A 22978-nucleotide genomic window follows, 5' to 3' on the forward strand; every position below is an offset into this window, starting at 1 on the left:
TTTTCTTTATCATTTTTTGGAGGTCGCAAAGAATCGGATACGACTTAGTGATTAAACAACAACAGCACGTGGCATGTGGGATCTTAGTTCCCCGAACCAGGGATCAAATCTGTGCCTCCAGCATTGGAAGCATGGCGTCTTAACCACTGAAGTCACTTAACCAGGGAACTCCTTGGATCTTTCTCTAGCATCAGCCGGGTGCCCCGATGGGCCTCTTACCTGTAAAATGCAGTATGCTGTCCTGCTTTGTCTGGCTCAACATCCGTCAGACAGGCTCTACTGTGACTGAAGGTGTCTTTAGTTTGGGCGGTGTTCTGTGACAGGGCAATTAGACTGCCCGGGGTGCGTCTAGGGAGTGGCTGTAGCAACACAAAGAGTACAGATTAATCGAATAATCACCAAAAGAACTTGTGCCTGGAGAATGGAATGAAAGGGAGGTGGTGAGAGATGAAGTGGGATAGAAAGGGGCCAGACCATGCCGGACCTGCTGGGCCAGGTAGGGGATTTTGTGTGCCATGGGAAGTTCTGGATGATTTGAGCCTGGAGGTAGGGAGTCAGGATTTAATTTCATTTTGAAGACCAGAGCATAGGGCCTTCCCTAGTGGTCCAATGGCTAAGACTGCACTCCCAACAAAGGGGGCCTGGGTTGGATCCCTGGTCAGGGAACTAGATCCCACAGCCCCCAACTAAAAGATCCTGCATGCTGCAACTAGGACCCGGTACAGCCAAATTTAAAAAGAAACAAACAAACTAGAGCATAGGGAATACATGCAGGCAAAACCAAGGAGGGTAAATAGTCTGGATGAGAGAAGATGGGCCTTGAGGTTGTGGGCAGAGCGGAGACATGGGACGGCAGACGGAATGGGAGTTGACGGAGTGCTGTGGGGTTGAGGGAGAGAGAGGAACCAAGGCTGTCTCCATCGGTTTTAGCCCAGGCACCTTACCAGAGGCATGTTCTGAGAAACCGAAGACTGTGGGAGAAGCAATTTGAAGAGATGTGAGATGTCTGTGCTACGTGGGGTCGTGGAACAGGTAACGGGATGCAGGGAGGGATAGAGCTTCGGCGCTCGGGTGCCTGAATTTGGCAGAGGGCGGGGGGCAGTGACACCGAGAGAAGGGTCAGGCCGCCTTGGGAACTGACTCAGGACCCACCCCAGAGGAAGAGAAGTTGCTGAGGTGTCGAAAGGCAGCGGCCAGAGACCGAGGAGGAAAACAAGGATAGAGTCGGCCCGGGAAAACCAAAGCTCGGGAGAGCATTTGCAGGAATGGTGCGGAGCCGTAGGGCCTGAGTCCCCATCCTAGTCGCGTGGATACTCGCGGCGTGGGGGTGCGCAGTGTATGGCCAGGCCAAGATCACTAGAGGGCTCGCAGGGGATGCTCAGGCCTGTGGGCTACTCCGAATAACGGGACTCCCCACACACACCCGCGAGGCCACTTCGTTCGCAGGGCCGGGAAGATCGTGGGTCCGACGGTCGCAGGCGCTGCCGGCGGGGCCGCCCCCGGCTGCCCGGGGAAGGGAGGGGGGAGAGGCGGGACACGCAGACTGTCCGTCAGAGCCTGCCGACCAATCACCGGGTGGCCCCGCCCCCGCCCCGCCCTGGAGAGGGAGCGCGGAGGACTCGCCTCCTCCTCCGCCGCCGCCGCCGCCGCCGCCGCCGCCGCCGCCGCCGCCGCCGCCGCCGCCGCCGCCGGTCTAAGGCGGCCCGGCCTGGCCTGGTTCCCTCAGCCGGGCAGCCCTCCCAGGTACCGGGTTTGACCGGCGGGCCCCGGGAGGCGCCCCGGGCCTGCACTTCTTTTCCCGGTGGCCGCGCGGGCGTCGCCCCGCTAGCGGGCTTCGGAAGGAGCCGCCGCGGCCGGGCCTGTGCGGGACGGTGGGCTGGGCAGCCGCCTGTGCGCGCGCGACAGACGGCCGGGCCGGCGCGAGGCTGCCGCGCGTGACGGGACCGGCCGTGGCAGCCGGGCTGTGTCCGGGGCGGCGCGAAGAGACCCCGCGGGGCCGTGGGCCCGGCTGGCTGACTGCGGGCGGCGCGCGCGCGCGTGCCCTGACGCGGGGCCTGCCCGGGGGGGTCTCGGGGCGCAGGCGCGGCGGGCGGGGGTCCTCCCCACGGGCGCGCGGGCGCCTTTGTTCCCGGCGCGCGGGCCGGGGCGGGGCCTGCAGGGCCGCCCCGCCCCCGCTCAGGCCCCGCCCCGTCTCCGCCCGCAGGAGCCGCCGCCGCCGGGGTCCGCTCGCCCGCCGCCTGCGCCGCCGCCAGCTCGCTCCCGCCGGGCCTGCGCCGCCGCCGCCGCCCCCTGCACCCGAGCCATGGCGGGCGCCGCGTCCCCCTGCGCCAACGGCTGCGGGCCCGGCGCGCCCTCGGACGCCGAGGTGGTGCACCTCTGCCGCAGCCTCGAGGTGGGCACCGTCATGACTTTGTTCTACTCCAAGAAGTCGCAGCGGCCCGAGCGGAAGACCTTCCAGGTCAAGCTGGAGACGCGGCAGATCACGTGGAGCCGAGGCGCCGACAAGATCGAGGGGGCCAGTAAGTGCGCTCCCCCTCTCTGCACACCCCCGGCTCCCCGGGCCTGCTGCGCGGGCGCGCGCGCTCGGGCGGCGCGGGGTCTGCGCCCCGGCTCGCGCGCGCCCGGGGGCCGCCGCTGGAGAGACTCGGGCAAACTTTCGGGCCCCGCCCCCGCCTCGGCCAGGGTGGTCACTGGGGGCGGGGGGCATCCGGGTCCTCAGTCACCTGACAGGACACCCCCTCCCCTAGCAAGGGGGGGAGTGTTTCAGGCGCTTTGCCCGGAGGCCTAAAAATCCTAGCGAGTTGGAGACCAGCGGGGCCGGCGTCGGGTCCCCCGACACCCCGGGAGCGGTGTCGGCCGAGGCAGTGTCCTCTCCCCGGCAGCCGCGGAACCGGAGGCCAGACCAGATGCACCGTTTTTCCAAAAAGAGCAATCTGGTGCACCTCTGGGCCTCACGGCCGGGCTCCTACTTACAAAGGAACCTTTGCGTTCCCCAAGTAGAACTTAGGCAGCTGTTGGCGTAGGGCTGGTTTTGGAGCGGAGCCGGGCCTACTCATCTCTCTCTTGGGGCCAGGGAGGAAGGTGGTCTTGTTTGGTTTGGAAAAGCCCGAGAGGAGGCAGTGGATGTTTTTCCCGCCGCTTCTTTTGTCCTGAAGCTGAATTTTGGAGGTCTGTGTGCGTGGGCAGACTCCCAAAGCCAGGGCAGGGAAAGAGGCCAGCCTTCCCCTTGTCCTTTGGAAGCACATTCTCCAGAGCTTGGCCCCAGAAAGCCCAGCCTCGCTGCTTCGTGTCAGGTACTCTTCAAGAGGACGCAGCCAAATTTGGGGTCCAGCTCTTTGTGTCCTGCGTCCTGTGGCTGGAGGGAGCCAGGAGCGGCTACTATTTCCTGCCTCTTTGCTGTCCCAGACCTGACCTTGGCTGCTTCTGCGAAAGAGTGTGTTGGGGGATTTTGAAAAACCCCAGATCCTTCAGAGAGTGATTCCACTGAGTGCGTGCCTGTGCTGTGGCCGGATGGGCCCCCCAGCTCTGCCCTCCATTCTCCCGCCTCCAAGTGTGAGATGATGTGTCTGCAACCCCAGGCTGTGGGTTGCTTCCTGCAAGAACCCCCTCTACCCCACCCCCACCCCGAGACTGGAGTTAGAGCCAGGCTCAGAATTAGGACTGTGTAGAGGAAGAGGGTTCAGGAAGTGACACCCCCCAAGAGAAGGTCTTCCAGACCTTGGGTATGGCGTACCTGCGTGTAGATGACTGAGGAGACGGGGAGGAAGGAAGGTCTTGTGGTGAGACAGCCATCCTCAGCCACACACTCCAGATCTCACACAGCTGCTGAACTCCACACGACAGCCACCTTCCTCCGTGACCCCTCCTCGGGCCCTGGCAGCCTGCAGGAGAAAATGTTAGATGATTTGAGAGGCTGGATTCCAGAGTGGAGGAAGGACAGATCCTGCAGAGGACTGGAGGGACATCACCCCGGCATCAGACTCCAGGCATGGCCCTTCCATGTGTCTGTGGATTGCCCGGGCTCTCCTGAATTGGTAGCAGCTGGCTGAGGTTCCCAGGTAGACTTCTCCTGGCTGAGAGGCTGTGTTTCACACCGTGCATGGGACCAGCAGGCAGTTGAAGTGCAGCCCAGCGGTTGAAGGCAGGCAAGGTTGGGTTTGAAGCCCGTATGTATTAGTTGTGTATCGCCCCCAGCCAGCTAGTTCTCTGAGCCTTAGTGTCACCATCTGTGAAGTGGGAGTAATAATATCTCCACCAAATGGGGTTATTCTAGGGGGATAAAGGAGAGGATTAATGTAAAACAATATACGTGGGCTTCAAATCCAACCTTGTCTTCAACTCCTGTGCTGCTGGATACGTTCTAAATGTTTAATAAATGTAAGCTGTTTTTCATGACAACGGTAATAGACTATGACTGTCGCTCTTAGACTGGGACTGTGTGGCTGCCCAGAAGGGTGAGGGAGCAGGAAGGGAGGAGCACAGGGACCTAGCTCACATTTCACTGAGATCACTACCCGGAAAAGGGAGGAAATGGTTTTGTTTTGCCCCGACCCAACTACTAGTCGCCCCCCTACCACGTAGAGCAGGGTATGGAGTTGTCTTGAGGAGACTTGCACATCTATCTCCTGGGCGGGTGACTCTCTTGTTTGTAAGTTGGGGCCTGTACAGAAGGAAGGGGTGTGGAGAGGCAAGGGGCTAGTCCACCAGGTCTCAGGTCTTGGGGGCTAGAGGCAGGAATGCCAAGTACCTGATAACTGCAGACCCTGTGGGTGGGTCCGTCAGAGGGGTGCAAATTCAGTGACAGCTGGGATTTGAGAGGCCTGCCTGGAGCCTGGGCAGAGGAGGTAGAAGGGGCCCTGGCCCATTGATAAATTGGAGCCCAGGATTGAAGGAGTCTGGGTGAGAAGCCTGGTGGACACTGATGTGCAGTTCAGGCCTTGCTGACGGAGCCTTCCACTGAAGCTGCCCCAGAGCCGCCTGTTTGTGGGTGCACCTCATTGCTGGGTTCTGATCCCTGCAGCCGCCTCTAGGTTCTGAGGAAGTTTGGAGTGCCAGCAGGGCCCCTTGCCACCTGGCCTCTTGCCCAGGTGCCTCAGATGCCTGGCCTTTTCCTGCTGACCCTGCCAGGGTACCACACAGTGTCTGTAACCTGGCCAAAGAGCGAGACACTTGTGGGACTCTCAGGGTATCCGTGGCCCTGCAACGAGATGGGATTCAGTGAACGTGCACGGTGCTCACGGCGAGGACCTCATTCTGGCCTGACTCCGCGCCCTCTCTCTTTATCCTCCTCTTGTGAAATGGGGCCGGCAGGTGCTCACGTCGCGGGTGGGAGTTTGGTTTAAAAGGGGTGGGGTTGGTACTGGTTGTCATGGTGGTGTGACAGGAACCAGGTCTGTGTTTGGCTTTTTGTGTTACAGATACTGACATAAATGAGTACAAAGCAATTACAGACTTCCTGCTGAGTGCTACAGAGACTTGTCATCATGTTTTCTTGGCAGATCCGCTAAAGGGCCCCAGGGGGTGGTCTGGAGTGCCACCCCACTTCACAGACAAGGAAATGGAAATGCAGGGAGCGCACTGTGCTGCCATGTGACAGCCTCAGTGGGACCCAGCCCCCCGGCAGGTGCTGGCCGGCCAGTCCCAAGGGCACTCTATGCCCTGGGGTTGTGCTCTGAGTGGCCTCAGGCCCCAGTCGTGGGGTCTTCATTGATCTTCTGAAGAGAAACCTTCCTGTTCAGACTGTACCTGACGGACAGCCCCGGCCTTCCTCAGCTGTGGCTCCACACTTCTGGTGCCTTCCGGGTTGACATGTTCAGTCAGGGGTCACTGTGGGCACAGTGGCTCGGGTGGTGAATCCACGGGGGGCCAGCACGTCGGGAATTGCAGCCCTGGGTTTCCATCTTTGTTTCTGCAATCGATACCCTTTTAGACACCAGGCCTCTTTAGGTGGTGAATCAGAATAGGCCCTTGCCTTCAGGGAAACTGAAGTGTACAATGGTGGTGACAGTTCTGCTTCCTTTGATGCTAGGGGTGGCAGGGTGGCAGAAGAAAGCAAACTCCCCGGACAAGGCAGGCAGGCTCGTGGGGGAGGCAACATAGGGCCCCGCAGTCTGAGGCCTGGCCCCTGTGGCTGTCAGACCGTGCAGGAGACAGACCTCAGGGTCAGCTCTGAAGGCTGAGCCCAGGAAGGGCGGGCCTGTGTCGTCGGGGATTTTCCTTTGCTGCCTGCCGGGTTGGTCCCCGTGGGAGAGGGGTAAGAGCACGTGTCCGGATCTCCACAGCTCACCATCCTCGCCTGTGTGTTTCCTGTCTGACTATAGTTTTTCCAGGGGAAGTCAGAGCTCTCAGTGTTTCCTCAGCCCCCAAGGTTTGCCCTGATGTGTGGGTTTCCAGGCCAGCCTGGCCAGGCCCCCTGTGCAGCTGGGGCTTTGTCTTCCCTCTGAACTTAGGGATGGGGTTTGCTGTGCCTGGGAGAGCTGAACACACCACGCCGGGGCCCCCCAGCACCTCCAACTTCTCCCCTGTGTGTGCGCCGGGGCCCGCACATACGTACACAAATGCACAGGCTGGAGTCATCAGTTAGAGAGCTTGGCCGCTGGCTTGTTTTGGGTCGCCCCTTGGAATGAGGGGCATTTGCTTGCTCAGTAGATACTGTGTTGAACACCTCCTGTTTGCCCAGTACTAGGCACTGAGAGTTCCAAAGATGAACAAGACCTGGACTGGGCTGTTGAGGAACAACGCTTGGAAGAGGCAGCTGTGGGGACGTGTAATTATAACCCCACGTGTTCCGTACCATAATAAAGGTCCGTGCCCAGAGCTTCCTGTGTGCAGAGGAATGAGCTCTGCCCAGCAAGCGGGGGGTCTAGAGGAGAGAACCAGGAGGGCTTCGTAGGGGAGGTGGCTGGTGAATGGGCCTGAGTGGTTGGGGACCTTGCCTGTGCCCTGGGTGAAGCCCCGAGGACCACTGCACAGGGTGGGTTAGGGGGCAGCGTAGGGAGGGCCGTGGCGTGCCAAGCCTCGTGGGTCGTGCTCTGTCCTGGAGCAGAGCTGTCACCAGAGGCTGAAGCGGGATATTGAGGTTGAGAGGTTGAGGAGGGGGACCCGGGAGCCTCTGCGGGAGAGAGCCGATGAGCACGGCATGCCTTGTCTCCTAGCGGGCAGGCGGATGAGCGGTGCTGGAGGCGTGGGGTGGTGTCTGGAGGCAGAGGAGCCGTAGTGGCTGGGCACCGGGGCTCTGAGCGCTGCGCTGCCTGGGTTAAAATCCTGCTGTGCAACTCACTTGCTCTGTGACCTTGGGCATGTGACTTTCTCTCATCTCGAAAAGAGGGATAGTAACACACACATTTTTCTCGTAAGGGTTTTGTGAGGATTTGTTGAGAATGTGTAAGGTGCTGGGCATCGAGTGTAGCGTGTAAGTGCTTCACACGTGGGAACCCTGACGAGGAGGAAAGTGAAGGTTAAGTGGCGCAATAGGACCCGTTAGTGGCAGGGAGCAAATGTCCATGTGGTGTCGAGGGGGCTGGCTGCCACGCACTTGGATGTGGGGACCAGGAGGCCACTTAGCCCCTCTTTCTTGTCATCGGGGCTGTTTGCCACCCCTGGCTTTTGCAGGGTGTCAGGGCAGCTGACTAGGAGCAGCTGCTTCGGTATCACACGAACACATCAGATTAGTCTGTTTCTGAGAACTTCGCCCTGATAAATGGTATCCGAGTCCATTTTTGGGAGACCCCTGACTGCCAGGAAAGGCTTCAACGCCGGCACCTCATTGTGCTAGGGCCTGTTTTTGCCTCTCCTGTTACTATCCGTGTTGGTCTCTATTAACTCATGGTGTCTCTTCCTATTCTGCCCTTTTCTCTGATGTGGCTTCAAAGAGGTCAGTGAGAGCTAGCGCTGGAGGGAAGAGGTGAGGCCTGCTGTGGCAAAGGCCTGATTCTAGGGGACAGGAGACTTCCCCCACTGCCGGTCCTGCTCTTGGAACTGCAGAAGTCAGTGGGGACTTTGAGGGGAGTCCCAGGAGAAGTGGGGCGGGGAGTGCTCGAGCTTCCCCAGGGGGACATCTCTGAAAGCAGCCTGGTAACAGGTGAGAAGACTCCAGGCCTAGCCCAGGGTGAGGAGTGGTCCCCAGCAGCTGGGGCCAGAATCAGTGAGATTTGGGTGAGAGTCTCAGCCCTTCTGTGCCTTTGGATACCAGGCATCTGAAACTGATCTTCAGCTGTCCAAGTCATTTCCCCCTCACAGAGCCGCCTGCTGACAGTGGTCAGGTGAGGTCCGTCTGAGAGTGAGAGGTGGCACCTGCCAGTGAGTACAGCACGGGGCCCTCGTGGGTGCTTAACGGCTCTTGGTTTCCTTTGCTTTCACCGTAGCTAACCACAGAGCTCCGGTTCTTCCCACCACCACGCTGGCCTCAAGGCCACTCCGACAGCCAGGGGCTGGAAGTCTGTTTCTTACTTCTTTGTTCCCTCCCTGAGTCTGTTCACAGAGGTCACAGGCAGGAGAAAAATTGGGTATTTGAGTAGCGCATTGGTTCACGGAGCATTTTCTCATCCATGGGGTGTTAAAACTCCACCACACCTCCCGCAGAGAGGCAGGGATGCCAGGCTCCCCCTTCCAGAGGAGGAAACCGAGGCCCCAAGGCGAAGGTCACCCAGCACGTTCATGGTGGTGCTGAGACCAGGGCTGGAATTCCCGATTCCCTTTGCAGTGTTCAGTTGATCCCTCCACTCTGGGGCAGGTGACAGGTGGGTGTTGTAGAAGAACAGGGTTTTTATTTACCTGGATGGGGCTGTCTGATTTCTCTTCCGCCCCTTGGCCACATGCGCTGTTCGGGAGCCTGGGCTTTGGTCTGGAGTGCTGGACTCAGTGGTTCCCTTGAGAGACTCAGGCTCCCTCTGCAGTCCCCCCATCGAGACGCGGTCCCCTCTGCTGTGTGTGTGGGGTAACCGGAGACCTGTGCTCTGACTTGCTCTCCCTGGGTTATTGATGACAGCTGCCCTGAGCCCCTGCCGGAGAAGTGGGAGCCTGGGGCTTCGCGCTCGAGGTGCTCTGAGAAGGGCCTCTGTGGGACCCAACGACAAGCCGAAGCGTGTGCCCTCGTCCGCGGGTTCCTGTGCTCATCCCACGTTGAGCGTGGTCTTCGTTCCCATGTTCGGAGCACACCGAGCCGGACGTGGTCGCTCCCGCCTCTGACCTGTCCACTGAGGCTGCATCTCCAGCGTCGTGTGCTTTCCATGTCACCATAGCTACCCTTTCCTTTAAAAAAAAAAAGGCCCGAAAACAGCTTTCTTGGGCCCCTGTGGCACATGAGCAGGTGAGACGCTGCTTGTGCCCCCGACGGGACGCTGGCATTCACTGGTGTGCCATGTGCCGTGGAGGCTGACGGTAAACGTAGGGGATGAGGCTCCCACTGCCAGAAAGGAAAAATGACGAGAGGTCTGGGTGCTGAGAGGGACGCAAGCCAGGGCGGCTCTGTAGGTCTGCAGGGGCGGGTGTGCCGTGTCCATCCCCATGGCTGACAGCGGCCGTGGCTCTCCCCCGTGTAGGTCATGTGCGCCTGTGTTTGTGCAGAGGGTTCTCAGTGGTGCCGAGTCGGCCCCGGATGCAAAGCCAGAACACCTCGGGCACATGAGGCCCGAGGGGGTTGGAGAAGGAGGCCGGGGGGAGTTAACTCCTAACACATGGGCACGGGGCACAGGAAGGGTGGCCCCACGGTTGTGGCAGGTAGATTGCAGCCTGTGGGGGTCAAGAGGTGGCCTGCGCTGGGGTCTCAGAAACAGGGAACTTGGTGTTCCGGCTCCGAGACATTGCAGCTTTGCCCTCGCCTGATTGTATCTCCTCCTTCACCCCAACACACGTGTCCCTGCTCACGCCGCCACAGCTTCCTGCCATCGGCCCAGGGTTTTAGGGCCGCCCTTCACAGCTGAGTATGCTGGGTCTCCAGAGGGAGTGGGCCCGAGGCTGCCTAGAGACGGTGCCCTTGGCCCCAGAGGGGAGGAAAGACGTGGGAGGGGACCCGGCCGCGCGGATGCTGCAGGTGGTCGCTTTGGGGGAGGCCGAGGCCTCGGGGGTGTGGCTCAGAGGCCCTGCTCGCCTTCCTGCCTCTGCTCTAGATGGCCTCCCTCTTCTCGTGCACCCAGTGCCTTTCGAGGCGGTGCTCGGCTCGCCTTTGAGAGGCTGCAGTGGCTGAGTGCCCAGCACAAGTCCCAGCTCTCCCCGCCACCCCTCGGCACCCCCTGGAAGGGCCGTCCTGGGGGAAGCAGGGAGGGCTCCTTTTTATAGCCCACATGTAGGCTTTGTATAGGCTCTGCGCTTCCTTCCGGGCCCTTCCCGGTGTTGGCCGGTGGCCCTGGCTTCAGCAAGACTCAGGATGCAGAGTGAATGGGGCAAAGCTTTCTTTTGCAGGACTGGCATCTCCCTTGCGGAGCCAGGCCTGGCACCGAGCAGCCTGGGGTTAGGAGGCAAGGAGAGAAGGTGACCTGTTCCTTGATCCTGGGAAGCTTGCAGTTTGGAGCGTGCGGAAAACCATGAGAGCCCTGGGCCAGCAGGAGACGGTTGCACCCAGTGCTGTCGGCTGAGCCTGGGGCTCCAGACAGCATCAGCCTGCCCTTGTGGGTCGCTCCCCCTGCTGGCAGGCTGGCGTTGGCTGGAGGGTCAAGGCGTGGGCTCAGTGAGGAGTGGCTGTCTGACCGAAGCTCCACCCGACCAGACTGGTGAGGGCTTGGGCCTGGGCGCGTTTGACCACTTGTTTGTGTGAGATCTAATTCTAACTCAGCAAGGGCGGGCCATGCGTGTTGCGGCTGGCTTCCTGTTTTCCTGGACACCTGGGGATATGGCTGAGCTGAAATGTCCTGAGGGAAGTGGTGCTTTAAGAGGTGTGCCCCGCCCCCCCCACCGCCTGGTTCACAGTGTCCTTGGCGTGGCCTTGCCCGTGGGGGGAGTAGGGCATTGACCATCCTGGGCCTCTGGCTGTGGGTGTGTGGTGGGTGAATTCTAACGCCATGGGATGAGTGACTTCAGCCTCAGGCCTGGAGAGTGTGGGCCCGGGTTCCTGAGTGACTAACCCTAGGAAGGAGGGGAGGGGGGCTGGGCACAGGTCCCAGAGTCTTCTTCCCCGCCTACTCCAGGGCAGGAGGTCAGTTGGGAGGTTGGGGAGCGGCAGGGACAGGGGCTGACAAGAACCTCTGTGGGGCTCTGCAGACCACGTGCCCCCATTTGTCATCCAGCTGTTAGGTGGTAGCTCTCCTGTGCCAACCCTAACACAGTAAGAGGGTAACATGCCTGTGTTCGCTCGTCAGCTCCTAGCTGGGACTGTGGCCCTTCTTGGGAGCTCTGAGCATGTCCACGATGGAGGTTAGAACAGGTTGCATAGGTAGCTCTCTCAGGGGTCACTCGGGCCTGTTGAGGCCAGCAGTGAAATAGAGTTCCCTCCAGTGGGAACCCCTGACCCAGGCTTGTCCCTGATGGCGTCTGGGTCCTCGGCCTGAGGACTGGCCCCCGCTGGAAGGGTGCGGCTCTACAGGCCAGAGCAGGAGGCTGGGAGACAGCTGTCTGTGCTGAGGAGATGAGGCGGGAGCTGTCTTAAGAGGGTGGAAGTAGGGAATTAAAACCAGGAACGGGAGGTCCCAGAGTAGCCACCCCTCTCAGCAAGGGGGTTGATTTTGAAGAATCTGAGCGGGTCTTCCCAGGGCGACGGGGAGCGGGTGTTCCCTCTCACCTTGGAGGGGGCAGTGTCCTATGTGGTGTGACCTTGCAGGGCCTCAGCTCCCCCAGAAGCAAAGGGAGGACAGGTGAGTGGCCGGGCTTGGGCTGCTGTGGCCCAGAGGGAGTGGCCCAATCCTGAGGCGAGGCCGGGCCAGCGGGTCTGAACTGGGAGAGCGGGTCAGTGGGCAGAGGAGAGCGTCGGAGTGAGCGGGCCTGTGACGTAATGACCCTTTCCATTGTTCAGAGTGTCTCCAACCGGGACATTCAAGGTTGACCTTGTTGGGGATTTAAGGGCTGGCCCCACATTTCCCCCCGTGGAGAGAAGGGCCTGTGCTGGCAGTAATACAGAAACCAGAAAGGCGGGGAAGCAGCATGGGTCAATGAGCTCCACAGGGGAAGGCCTCCGCCATTCCCCGCCCTCACCGTAGCCCCTTTTCAGCCCCCAGCCAGAGGACCCTCTCACTTCCTTTTGGGGGTGGGGGGCAGGCCCCAGATTTTTTCTTTCTTCTCCTAACGCAGTCCATTCCCTGCTAGGCACTGGGGCATTTGGTTCACGGCGTCAAGGACCTTATGCTCCAATGGAGAAGGTAGTCAGAGCCATGGTTCTCACTCACCTAGGTCCTTGGTAAACGTGGTTGTTAATATAAATAAAGCCAGTAGGGCTTGTTCAAGGATTAGATTGGAGAGTGGTGAGAGTATACGGAGTCTAGTTTAGGCACCTCTTTGGAGGTGAAGCTGTTAACTGGCAAGAGGTGTGGCAGGAGGCCTGGTTTTGGTGAGGGGTTGACTGAGGTATGTGCTTCCCAGGTGGCGCTAGTGGTAAAGAGTCCCCCTGCAGGGCAGGAGACACAGGAGATGTGAGTTCGATCGCTGGGTCAGGAAGATCTGGAGAAGGAAATGGCAGTCCATGCCAGTACTCTTGCCTGGAGAATCTCATGGACAGATAGCCCATGGGCTCACAGAGTCGGACACGGCAGAGCGACAGAACACATACACGTGTGACTTTGAGGTGAACAAGCAGAGAAGGCAAGTAGGCAGTTGGCTTGAAGGGTCTGAAAGCTTACAGTCAGGGACTAGAGTAGGGCTGTGTCTGTGAGTTGCCTGTGATTGGCAGTGAAAGCTATGGGCCTGTGTGACGCTGACTGGGGAGCCTGGCAGACACAGGCCAGCTAGAAAGAACTTGGGCAGCATCAGCCTGTAGAGGGGACAGAGGTCAGCATGCAAGGGGCTGCCTGGGGAGTCCTGTGGGCCTGGGCAGAGAAGTTGAGGCAAGCCCCTGCTGCACTTGGCCCCCTGTGATGTTGCTGGCCAACCGTCCCTCCCCTCTCATCCACCAAACTCTGAATGTCCTTTTCCCCAAACATTTGATGCCTTGGCTTTCGTGCTGGAGAACCTGGGCGGGCTGGTCCTCCCAACCTGCCTTCTGTGGACAGAGTGGTCCGAGACTCCCGAGTCAAGCTGCTCACTTTCTCTGGCTCCCAGCGCCACCGACACCTCCCTGTTCCACCCTTTGTAGGCCCTCCTAGTTATCTGCTTCCCCATCTGTTTCCTCCACTGGGCAGGGGCTTTCTGACTTTTTCAGGGGCAGGAACTCCAGTGCCTTATTGATCTCTGTTTACCCAGGACCCACCCTGGGGCCTGACCTGGAGTTGGTGGAGGTTTGGTGCATGTTTGATCTGGGTGATGGAATGAGAGAATAAGCCCAGTAGATAGCTACTCACCTCTCTCCTGGCTTTGAGTTCCCTGGGTGGGGGCCCCTTGCCCTTCCTTCCTTTGGGGCCCAGGCGTGCTGTTCCCACCTCTGAGATGAGTGGGATTCATCTCTCATCCTAGGGAAGAGGGCTGCCTGCCTGGATAGTGTGAGGGCTTACTGGGATGGCCCTGCTTCTCCTCTGCAATCCCAGTGTCGGGGTGGCTGCTGCTAGGTAGAGGGTCCCCATTCTGCTGTGAACTACCACGTGACTGTGACAGGACTCCTGGGAGCCTCCCGTTTCCTCATTGCTCCAAAGAGGGGATTCACCTAGAATCTAGACTCCAGGCGTTTCCCAATCTGGCAAGGATCCTTTACAGCTGTGACTGAAGCAGTTGCATGGCGGGGGCAGGGTCCCATGTAGGAGGGTCCACAGACCTCCATTCGGCTCTCTGAATGGTCTTTTCCTGCTCTTATCTGTCAAGTGTCTGGGGAAGGATAATGGGCAAAACTCTGCCAGGAGCAGATGCCGAGCCCTGCCTAGGGTGGACCTTGCAGTCCAGGGTTCTGCTGGGGCTTCCCTGGCGTGCTGGTCCCACCTCTGAGATGAGTGGGGTCATCTCCTGAGCGGGGTCTAGTCCCCTCTCCCCTGCTGTCTGGTCTGCAGGTGCTGCTGTAGCAGGAAGGAAAGCGGATAAAGCCCAGCCACACCTTCCGTTTGCTGCCTGACCTGTGACCCTGGGTCTCCGAGTTTGGATCCTGGTCCTCTGTGAAATAGGCCGAGAGCTGCCCACCCCTCGGGCTCTCACCTTTCTCCCTGGGAGCTGCTCCTGACCCCTGCTGGAAAAGCAGGGGCCGGGGGCAGGGTGAGGACCCTCACTCCTGGTCCTTGGGCAGCAGGCAGCTGGTGTGGAAATTGCTGGCCGTCCCATCTGTGTCCTGGTTGTCTTGTCTTCTCTTTGGCCACCTCGGTCCTTCTCCTGAGCCGTGAAGCTCCAGGCGCCCTGGGGTGCAGAGCCCCTCTGTCGCTGGCTGCTTGGGGTGGGCAGCAGAGGTGCCGGCCGAAAATCAGCTGGCTGGCAGGGCGCTTCCCTTTCGTCCTCTGGGGAACAGAGCTCAACTCCATTTGTGCCCCCGCGCCCCCGGTGTGGTGTTCTTTGGAGGGGGGTGCAGGAGGCCACTGACTTGGGGGGTGGGGGCTGGGAACAACCTGGCCATGTATGTGGAGAAGGCGTGAGCGATGACAGGTCATTTCTGGGAAGATCTGTGCAACTCTCCTGGCACCTGGGACCCGCTCTTTTCAGTCTCCTGGTGGCCTTGGCATAGAGCCAAGCAGGGCATGGTGCTCAGGGAGCCCTGCCTGTTCTCTTTTGTTTTCCCCAAAGCACCATTAGCTTCCCAGGGCTCCCACCGCAGGAACCTTTGTACAGGAACCTCCCAGTGTTTGCAGATTGCTCTGGCCCCCAGGGGCAGGGTCCTACCCCCACTGGGGCTGTTCTTTCTCCTGTCTGCATGGTCACCTCACTGACCACTGCGCTTGCATATTTGTTGTAGCGCCTCAGCCTTTGTTACCCCACTGCAACACCTCTTCCAGGAAGTCATCCCTGATACCATCTTTGAGCATCTGTGGCCTCTTAGATAATTAGCTCTGGTGTCTAACTCTCGTGTTCATTCCCGCTTCTAAGCACTCACTCAGCATGTTGAGGCCTCCTCAGGGACCTGGGAATAGGCAAGTGTGGTTTTTTCCCTTGTGGAACTCAACAGATCAATGACCTTGACACCAAGGAGGCACCAGACAGTGTGACCAGAATAGGGAGAACCAAATATGCTGCTGGACCAGGCATGATGGAAACTTAGGTGAAAAGGTGGGCCTGGCACGTGCAGGGTCTCAGAGGTCAGAGGTGTGCTCGGAGCTGAGGTGCGATGGGGGTCTCTGGGTCTCGTGACCTTGACCCGACTTGGGCCCTGTTGAGGGGTGCTGCTGGGCCTTGCACACCTTCCTCAGGTGCCTGTGGGGCTGAGCATCCACATCCCACAGGCAGGGGCAGTGCCAACCCCAGGGGGAGGGACCTGTCCTGGTAATGCTCACCTCTGTCAAGTTTTCTAGATTAAAAAAAACTTCATGTTTATCATGACTTTGTTATTTTAAGTTGTAAAATATATTCACATGCATTTTTTAAAAATTGGTATTATTTACTCATTGGCTGTGCTGGGTCTTCGTTGCCGCTCGGGCTTTCTCTAGTTGTGACGAGCAGCGGTTTCTCCAGGTGCAGAGCACGCGGGCTTGTTGCTCCATGCCGTATCTTCCCAGACCAGCAATTGAACCGGTATCCCCTGCGTTGGCAGGTGGCTTCTTAACCACTTGACCACCAGGGAAGTCCTACATGAATTTTTTCTACACTTAGTGTCTTTTGCAGTTTCTACCAATTTACTTACGTACTTTTCAAACGGAAAATGCTCTTAAGAGAAATGTTTCAGTGAATGCATCTTTCATGTCCAGAAATTTCCGTTTTTGTTCTGTGGTGGTGGCTTTCTTGACCAGATCGTCGTCATTTGGGGGTTTAGTTTTCAGCGTGTCCTCATGTCCCTTCCTAGCGAACTCACCTTCCTGTTTGTGTAGTCCTCTGTCTGCATGTGAAGGGTTTGCGGCAGGCCCACCCCTCACTGAGGCCTTCAGTTTATCCCCACGCCACCCGAGAAGAGGCAGACTCGCTCTAGGCCCGAGCTGTATGCTTGGAAACAGGATTTGAAACTTGGCCTTTGTGATTTCAGACCTGTCAGTGTCCTGTTCTGGTCCCTCACCATAGGCACGGTGGGGGTGGTGTGGGGCTGTGGCTGCAGCCGGCCGGGCACGCGTTCTCTGGCTTAGAACATGTGCCCAGATGTGAACTCGGAGGCTCCACGAGTCCCTGTCTTCCCTCACGGTGCCCCATCCCTGTGAGACCGCATTCGGAGCTGGGAAATGGCTGTTGGATTCTGTTCCTTGGGCCCAGGCAGTGGTGGGCCAGCTTCACCCTGCCCAGGCTCGGGTTCACTGCCAGCGCTTTGTCTCCCCTGCCGCTGACTCACGTGGGCCCCGTGTCGGTGACCCTAGGCACATAGGAGGGGCTGTCAGACTTCCCAGGACTGGTGGCTCCTGGCAGGGCCCTTGTGCAACCCTGTGAGGTGGGAGGAATCCCCAGTTCACCAGTGAGGAAACTGAGGGCAGAAGAGCGTCTACTGCCTGGGGCCACACAGCTCGAGGGCAAGCCCTGTGTGGTTCTCCTCTGCCAGGCCCGGGCAGCCTTCAGAGAGGGTGGTCAGAGCAGGCTGGCTGAAGGAGTCGGGGGAGGTGGCCTGGCATGTGAGGCCAGTCCTTGGCCCGGGCGCGGGTGATCCCGCATTAGCCCAGAGCCTCTCAAGGAGGGCTGCTCTTATTTCTTCATGAGAGTTTGTGGGCGGTTAAATGCCAGGGACCAAGCCCCCCTCCCTGCCCAGGCAGCTAATCTTGTCACTGTCTACCATGGCCTTGCTTGGAATGGTGAGGCCCACACTGTTCCTGAAGCCTGGGAGCCTCTGCGTGGGCCTCGGACACCTGGTCCCCAGAGGAGCGCTCGCTGTGGCTTCTGACGGGCTGAGGTGGTTGGGTTGTGCCGGTGCAGCTCCAGGCCCCTCTTGGGGGTGGGTGAGCTTGGGGGTGGGTCTTCGTCATAAATGAAAGCCGCGCTCCCTCCTGCGGGACGCCAGCCCAGCCTGGCTTCAGGCCCTGGGTGTGGGAGCCTGCCCTTATCCTCAGAGTCCCCATCTCCAGCCTGGCCAGGACCTCCCGGCGCGGCCAGGCTTTCTTCTCCCCACGTTCCTTGAATGTTGTTCACTGAGGTTGTGTGAGGGGTGAGTGCTGGGTCCTGGGTCTCCTGCCTCCCCACCTGCCCTCCCTGCCCCCAGCTCCCAAGTCCTGGGAGAGTCTCTTCCTGCTGTCCTGTCCCGCTTCAGGTCTTACCCAGACTGTGTCGGGGTGGGGGGGGGAGGCTCCTATCCCCTCCCTGAGACTAGGACAGAGGCCACGCATGTCCCAGGGAGTCACACCCCCCACCCCGGGCTTGGTGGCCGTCCCTGGCTCTCAGGGAGAGGACCCTGCTGTATTTATTCTGGGAGGCAGAGGGCAGGGGTGAGGCAGAGGGTGGGGGTTGGGGGTGAGGCCAGAGGTCACACAGGATGCAGCTTTTAAGAACCTGGTAGAGCCTCTCCCCCATGTCTCGTCCTTGCAGTCTGCGGTTGGCTTGATGGCTTTGAAGGGCATCGGGCCCAGGCCGACAGCTCCAGTGAGGGCAAGTGCAGGGTGTGGGCAGTGGGAGCCTGGGAGACGCGGGCACCTGGCCTGGGGCTGCGCTCTGCCTGCCTGGTCCCGTCCCGGGCGGGAGCGTTCTCTGCTGCCAGTCTGTCACAGTGGATGTATCCTGGAGCACGGGGCAGGCCGCAGAGTCACCCAGGACCCTCTGGCAGTGTGTCGTGTGGGGGCACCGCGGCGGCCGCCCAGCTGCAGGCCCTGTGGTTGCCCGCTGGGCGGTAGCCACGTCGTAGACTGACTGCCTCTAGTGACTGGTGGGCAGCTGCGCAGAAGGGCCCAGACTGTGGGCCGCGAGGCCTTGTTGGCCTGTGTGCGCTGCGTGTGAGGTTGTGTGCCTGTGTGAGGGGTGGGGAGCATGGCAGCAGCCCTGCACCGGAAAGGCACGCTGGCTTCTGTCTCAGGGCAGGGTTTGTGGTTATTCTGTAGTTTCTGATCTGGGCATTTCCCGTGTTCAGCTCTTCCTCCCGTCCTGGGAGCCCTGTCTCCTCAGGCTGGGTCTCTGACTCAGTCTCCCTCCCTGCCCCCTGTTTTCACCTGAGCATAACTCTTTATTTTAAGAACTCCACTCCCGTTTTTGCTGCCCCTCCCCGTTGGGGGTGCCTGCTTTTCCCTTGTTTGTTCAGTCGTTCAGCAAGCTCTGGATGGCCTTGCCGGCCCTGGGAAAGATGAAGCACACACATAAGCGCCCTTAACGGTTACTGCAGGGGCTGTTTCCAGAGTGGATCTCTGGTGGCAGAGAATGGCGTCTGGGAGGTGGACCGTCCCTGGCTGGGGACCAAGGTGAAGGGACGGACAGGAAACGTGACTGCCCTTGGCCCCAGTCCAGCTGGGTTGGGATGGAGCAGAGAAGGTGGGCGAGCGGTAGGGCACTGAGCCCCGTCACAAAGTCCCTGAGGGCCGAAGGGGCAGTGGGCCCTCCCTCATGAGCCACCTTGGGAGGATCAGAATAACGTCTACACAGATGCAGGGGCTCGGGAAGGATGGCTGGGTGGTGAGAACTGGAGGGCCGACAGGAAAGCAGGGGCTTCCAGCTGGAGGACCAGGCCCCGGGGTTGCTGAGGGCGTGGAGTAGGGGTTGGACCAGCAGTGCTATAGCGGGGGCTGGGCACGGGCCAGAGTGAGGCCACCGTCTGAGGTGAGGGGATAGATGGGGCACGGGTGTGGCTAGAGGGACTGGGCGTCTCAGAACTTTCCAGCCAGGGTGGTGTGTGCTTGGGCCAGGAGGGCTCGTGGGAGAGGTGGGCCCGGCAGCGTGCTGGCAACGCTTCTGGCTCCAGGTCTTCCGGGCCAGTCTGGGTCGAGAGCATCTGAAGAGGCTCCGGAGCCAAGGGAGCACGCAGACATTTCTGGCGGCTACGCCAGTCTTCCCTCTTTTGACCTCCCTGAGTCTGTGTCTTCATCTGGCCTGGGAAGTCTGTCCTCTGCTTAGGGTCCCAGCCTGGGGACTGTGCAGCTGTGCCCTCTCCAGGCCTGGGGTCACCGCCTTTGCACCTGCTCCAACCGCAGACCCCCAAGACCCATCAGGGAGCTGGAGGGAGGCTTGAGTGAGCGCCCACCACATGCCACCTACAGGGCTGGGCTCTCCGGGCTATTGGACTTGGGAACTCAGCAACCCCTCCTGGTGCCGCCGTCCACCACCTGCCTTCACGGGGACACAGAGGGGTCAGAGTGGTTGTCCCTGTGCCGAGGTCACGCAGCTAAGGTGAGCTGGAGCTGGGAGTCTAGTCCTGGCAGGCCCACCCCCGAGTCCACACAGGTTTCTTCTACCACCCTGCCTTCTGGAGGTATTCAGTCAAGCTCTTTGCTCTAGAGATAGTAAAACCCAGTTGGAGGGAAGTTAAAGGAGGCACTCGGCATGGTCTGAGTTAGTGGCTGAGGCGGTTTGTCTGCTGCTCGGATTTGGTGCTTCTCTGGTCTGAGCTGGGTGGCCAGGGTGGGAGCCATCTGTGGGCAGCCCTGCTCTTGCTGGGACTTGCTCGGGGATGTTTGGGAGGGGGGTCATTGGGGTTGCACCAGGTCTGTTGGCCCAGTGCCTGCTCCCCGCCTTGGATTCTGAGACTCGTTTGGGCTTGCCCCTCCCCAGCAGGAACCTTGGGACTTCACGATTCAGTTGGTGCACTTTTGTGTCAGGAAATGGTCCTCACAGACTTGCGGCCGCAGGTCCCCGTTTCTTGTTCTCGAGTCCGGCTTTCTCCAGGTCAGAGTGACCCGCCTGTGTTGTCAGGGAGGCAGCGTGCACAGCACAGAGCTCCCTGTTCCCCCAGACCCCCAGCTTTTAGCAGAGCTCTGCCTGTAGACTCAGCGTAGCTCTCTTCCCTCCCCGAGTGGGCCTGAGTGGTCTTGAGTGCCCCCGAGGGGCCGTCTCTCTCGGTGGTCTTCTCTGAAGAGAGTGTGGGAACGAGCAGGGAGCCCAGGCAGCCCTGCTCACCTTGGGAGGCCTGAGCCTGACCTTGGCCTCTCCCCTGCCCTTCCAGTTGACATTCGTGAGATCAAGGAGATCCGCCCAGGGAAGACCTCACGGGACTTCGATCGCTACCAAGAGGACCCTGCTTTTCGGCCAGACCAGTCCCACTGCTTCGTCATCCTGTACGGGATGGAATTCCGCCTGAAGACCCTGAGCCTCCAAGGTGCAGCTGAGGGGCCAGCGGGGGTGGGAGGCTGGGGGGCGCAGCCCAGCCCCAGGCTCAGCCCTTCACCCCCTGCTCACAGCCACGTCTGAGGACGAAGTGAACATGTGGATCAAGGGCCTGACTTGGCTGATGGAGGACACGTTGCAGGCAGCCACACCCCTGCAGATTGAGAGGTGAGAACCCCCTCCTGACGGGTGAGGTCAGGGCGCCGGGCCCTCGGGAGCAGGGCAGGGACTCCCGGGCCTCTGCGCCCGAGCTGCCTGCTGGTCTCCTCCCCAGGCCTGGCCTCACTTCAGGCTCCTTCTCTCCCACCAGGTGGCTGCGGAAGCAGTTCTACTCCGTGGACCGGAACCGTGAGGACCGGTAGGTGCTGAGCTGGGGGCCCTATCCCGGCAGGGTGGGTTGGGGCGACCAGAACAGTGGCCCCACTTCAAGAACCGGAGGACCTGTCTCAGCATGGCCAGGGGTGGGCAGGCCTCTGGTACAGGCACTTTCTGCAGTCAGCTGTCCGAGGGCCTGTGCCAGCTGGTGGGGAGGCCAGCGACGATAAGCCAAGTGCACCGCCACTGTGGGCAGAGGCAGGTGTGCAGAACCAGCTCTGGGTGTGCTGTAGTGTGTTTGAGGGGTGCCTTGGAGCTCACTCAGGACTTCTCTGGCGGCTCAGACAATAAAGCATCTGCCTACAATGCAGGAGACCTGGGTTCAATCCCTGGGTCGGGAAGATCTCCTGGGGAAGGAAATGGCTACCCACTCCAGTATCTTGTCTGGAAAATCCCATGGACAGAGGAGTCTGGGAGGCTACAGTCCATGGGGTCACAAAGAGTCAGATACGACTGAGCGACTTCACTTTCCTTTTCCTTTTGGAGCTCGTGGCTTTGAGGCCACGGTGTAACAGCCAGAGGGGCTACAGAAGTGTGGGACAAAGGCCAGGTGGTGGATGAGGAGGACCGCTGACGGGGGGAGAGGCGGGCACCCCGGAAGGTTTTGAAGAGAAGTGTGACGTGACCTGAGGTCAAGTGCACAGGGCGGCGGGTGGGTGGAGAGCTCACTTACTAGGAAGTGGCTCCAATGCTCCCAGTGAAGACGATGGTTAGTGGGGGTGTTAGGAAGGGGTTGGATTTCGGCGGGGCTATATTTTGAAGATAGAGCTCAATGGAATTTGCTAACATCAGTTCTGGAGCATGAAGGAGAGTTGAGGATTATATTAAGCTTTTTGGTCTGCGCATCTAGAAAGGTGGGGTTGCCGTTGACTGAGATTGGGAAGGCTATGAGAGGGACGCATTTGAGGGGGTGAGTCCCGTGATGCCCGTAGATGGTCAGGTAGAGGGGTTGAGCAGGCAGGTGGGTAGAACGAGCTTGGGAACAAAGTGGGCCAGAGATGCGACCTGAGGAGCACAGCACGCAGGGGGTTTGGGAGGCTGGAGGCGCCTGCAGGCAAACACAGCAAGGAAAGAGAAGAGGGCTGGTGGCCGATCCCAGCCTGGGCTGCTTGTCCACTGGGGCCTGGGGCAGTGAGGAGCCCAGGAAACCCGGAGGAGGCGGAGCCCTGGAAGCCCAGAGAGGAGGGACTGGTCAGCTGCGCCACGCCTTGTCACGTGGGGACGACTGAGAGCTGTCAGTGACCTCAAGGCTGACAGTGGAGGAGTGCACGTGGGGTCCGGGGAGTGAGAGGAGCCTGGATGGCTCCTTCAAAGCACTGCTGTGAGGAGGGGCAGAGAAGGGGCAGCTACTGGAGAGGAGGCAGGGCAGATCGGCGTTTTAGGGGGAGTGGTTTCAACCTGCGTGTGATGCTGGTGGCAAGGAGCCCACAGAAGGAAGGCTGGGTGAAGCAGATTTCCTAACCCACCCCAGGAGGGCCCTGCCAGCCCCCTCCTGGGTGACGGAGGCCAGGCGAGCGCTGGCTGGAAGAGAGCAGGACCGCCAGGGAGGGAGGGAGACATGCCCGCCTTCCCTTCCATGCCACCCCCTCCCAGGAGAGAAGGCCTCCCTGTCGCCATCTTTTTCTTCCTGTTGCCTGGCCGACCAAGCACGGTCCTCTGCCCCATCGTTAGGCAGGTTGCCTTGGAAGGCAGGGCACTTCTGTGAGACCCTGGGACCGTGCCTTCTCACCACTGCTGGTGCTTGGCTGAGACGGGTTTTCCTCTCCTCCCTGAGGAGGCCCCAAGTCCCTGGGCAGTGGGCGGGGAGTCCTGCGAGCTGCCTGCCCGTGATGGCACCCGGGTTTGAGAGTGAGGCTGAAGGGGCCCCGGGGAGCCACGCAGGGGCTGCCTCCCTCTGTGCCTGGAAGCCTGGGAGAAGAAGGGCCTTCCCTCAGTCACCTCTGGCTCTGAGCCAGGCTCACCATCAGAGCTGCAGGGCCCAGAGTGGTGGTGTTTACCTGCCCAGCCACAGGTGGACTCGGCCCACAGGTCAGAGGTCGTGAGAGGTGGGGCTGAGGCCGCTGGCGGGGTCCCTGTCTCCTCAGGATATCGGCCAAGGACCTGAAGAACATGCTGTCCCAGGTCAACTACCGGGTCCCCAACATGCGCTTCCTCCGGGAGCGGCTGACGGTGAGGGCCTGCGGGCTGGCTGCAGGCGGGCGGGGAGTGCAGCCGCCCCAAGCCCCGGCGGGCCCTGACCAGCAGTCCCACTCTG

At 60.2% G+C, this 22978-nt stretch overlaps 1 protein-coding gene across 2 annotated transcripts in view; it reads left to right on the top strand.

Moving 5' to 3' along the window:
* The first annotated feature begins 2287 nt into the window (after nucleotides 1–2287).
* The window catches only part of PLCG1 (phospholipase C gamma 1), a 32883-nt gene continuing 12192 nt past the window's right edge, over nucleotides 2288–22978 (top strand). The window contains exons 1-5 of one of the 2 annotated variants that reach the window (XM_068987580.1): nucleotides 2288–2519; nucleotides 20189–20341; nucleotides 20424–20517; nucleotides 20660–20707; nucleotides 22809–22893. In XM_068987580.1, the coding sequence (XP_068843681.1) occupies nucleotides 2303–2519; nucleotides 20189–20341; nucleotides 20424–20517; nucleotides 20660–20707; nucleotides 22809–22893 (597 nt within the window). In that variant the 5' untranslated portion in view covers nucleotides 2288–2302. The remainder of the gene's footprint in view (nucleotides 2520–20188; nucleotides 20342–20423; nucleotides 20518–20659; nucleotides 20708–22808; nucleotides 22894–22978) is intronic. The other variant, XM_068987579.1, reaches the window with a different exon arrangement.

Source organism: Capricornis sumatraensis, chromosome 15 (assembly GCF_032405125.1).
Source record: "Capricornis sumatraensis isolate serow.1 chromosome 15, serow.2, whole genome shotgun sequence".
In the NCBI taxonomy this organism is placed as follows: Eukaryota; Metazoa; Chordata; class Mammalia; order Artiodactyla; family Bovidae; genus Capricornis; species Capricornis sumatraensis.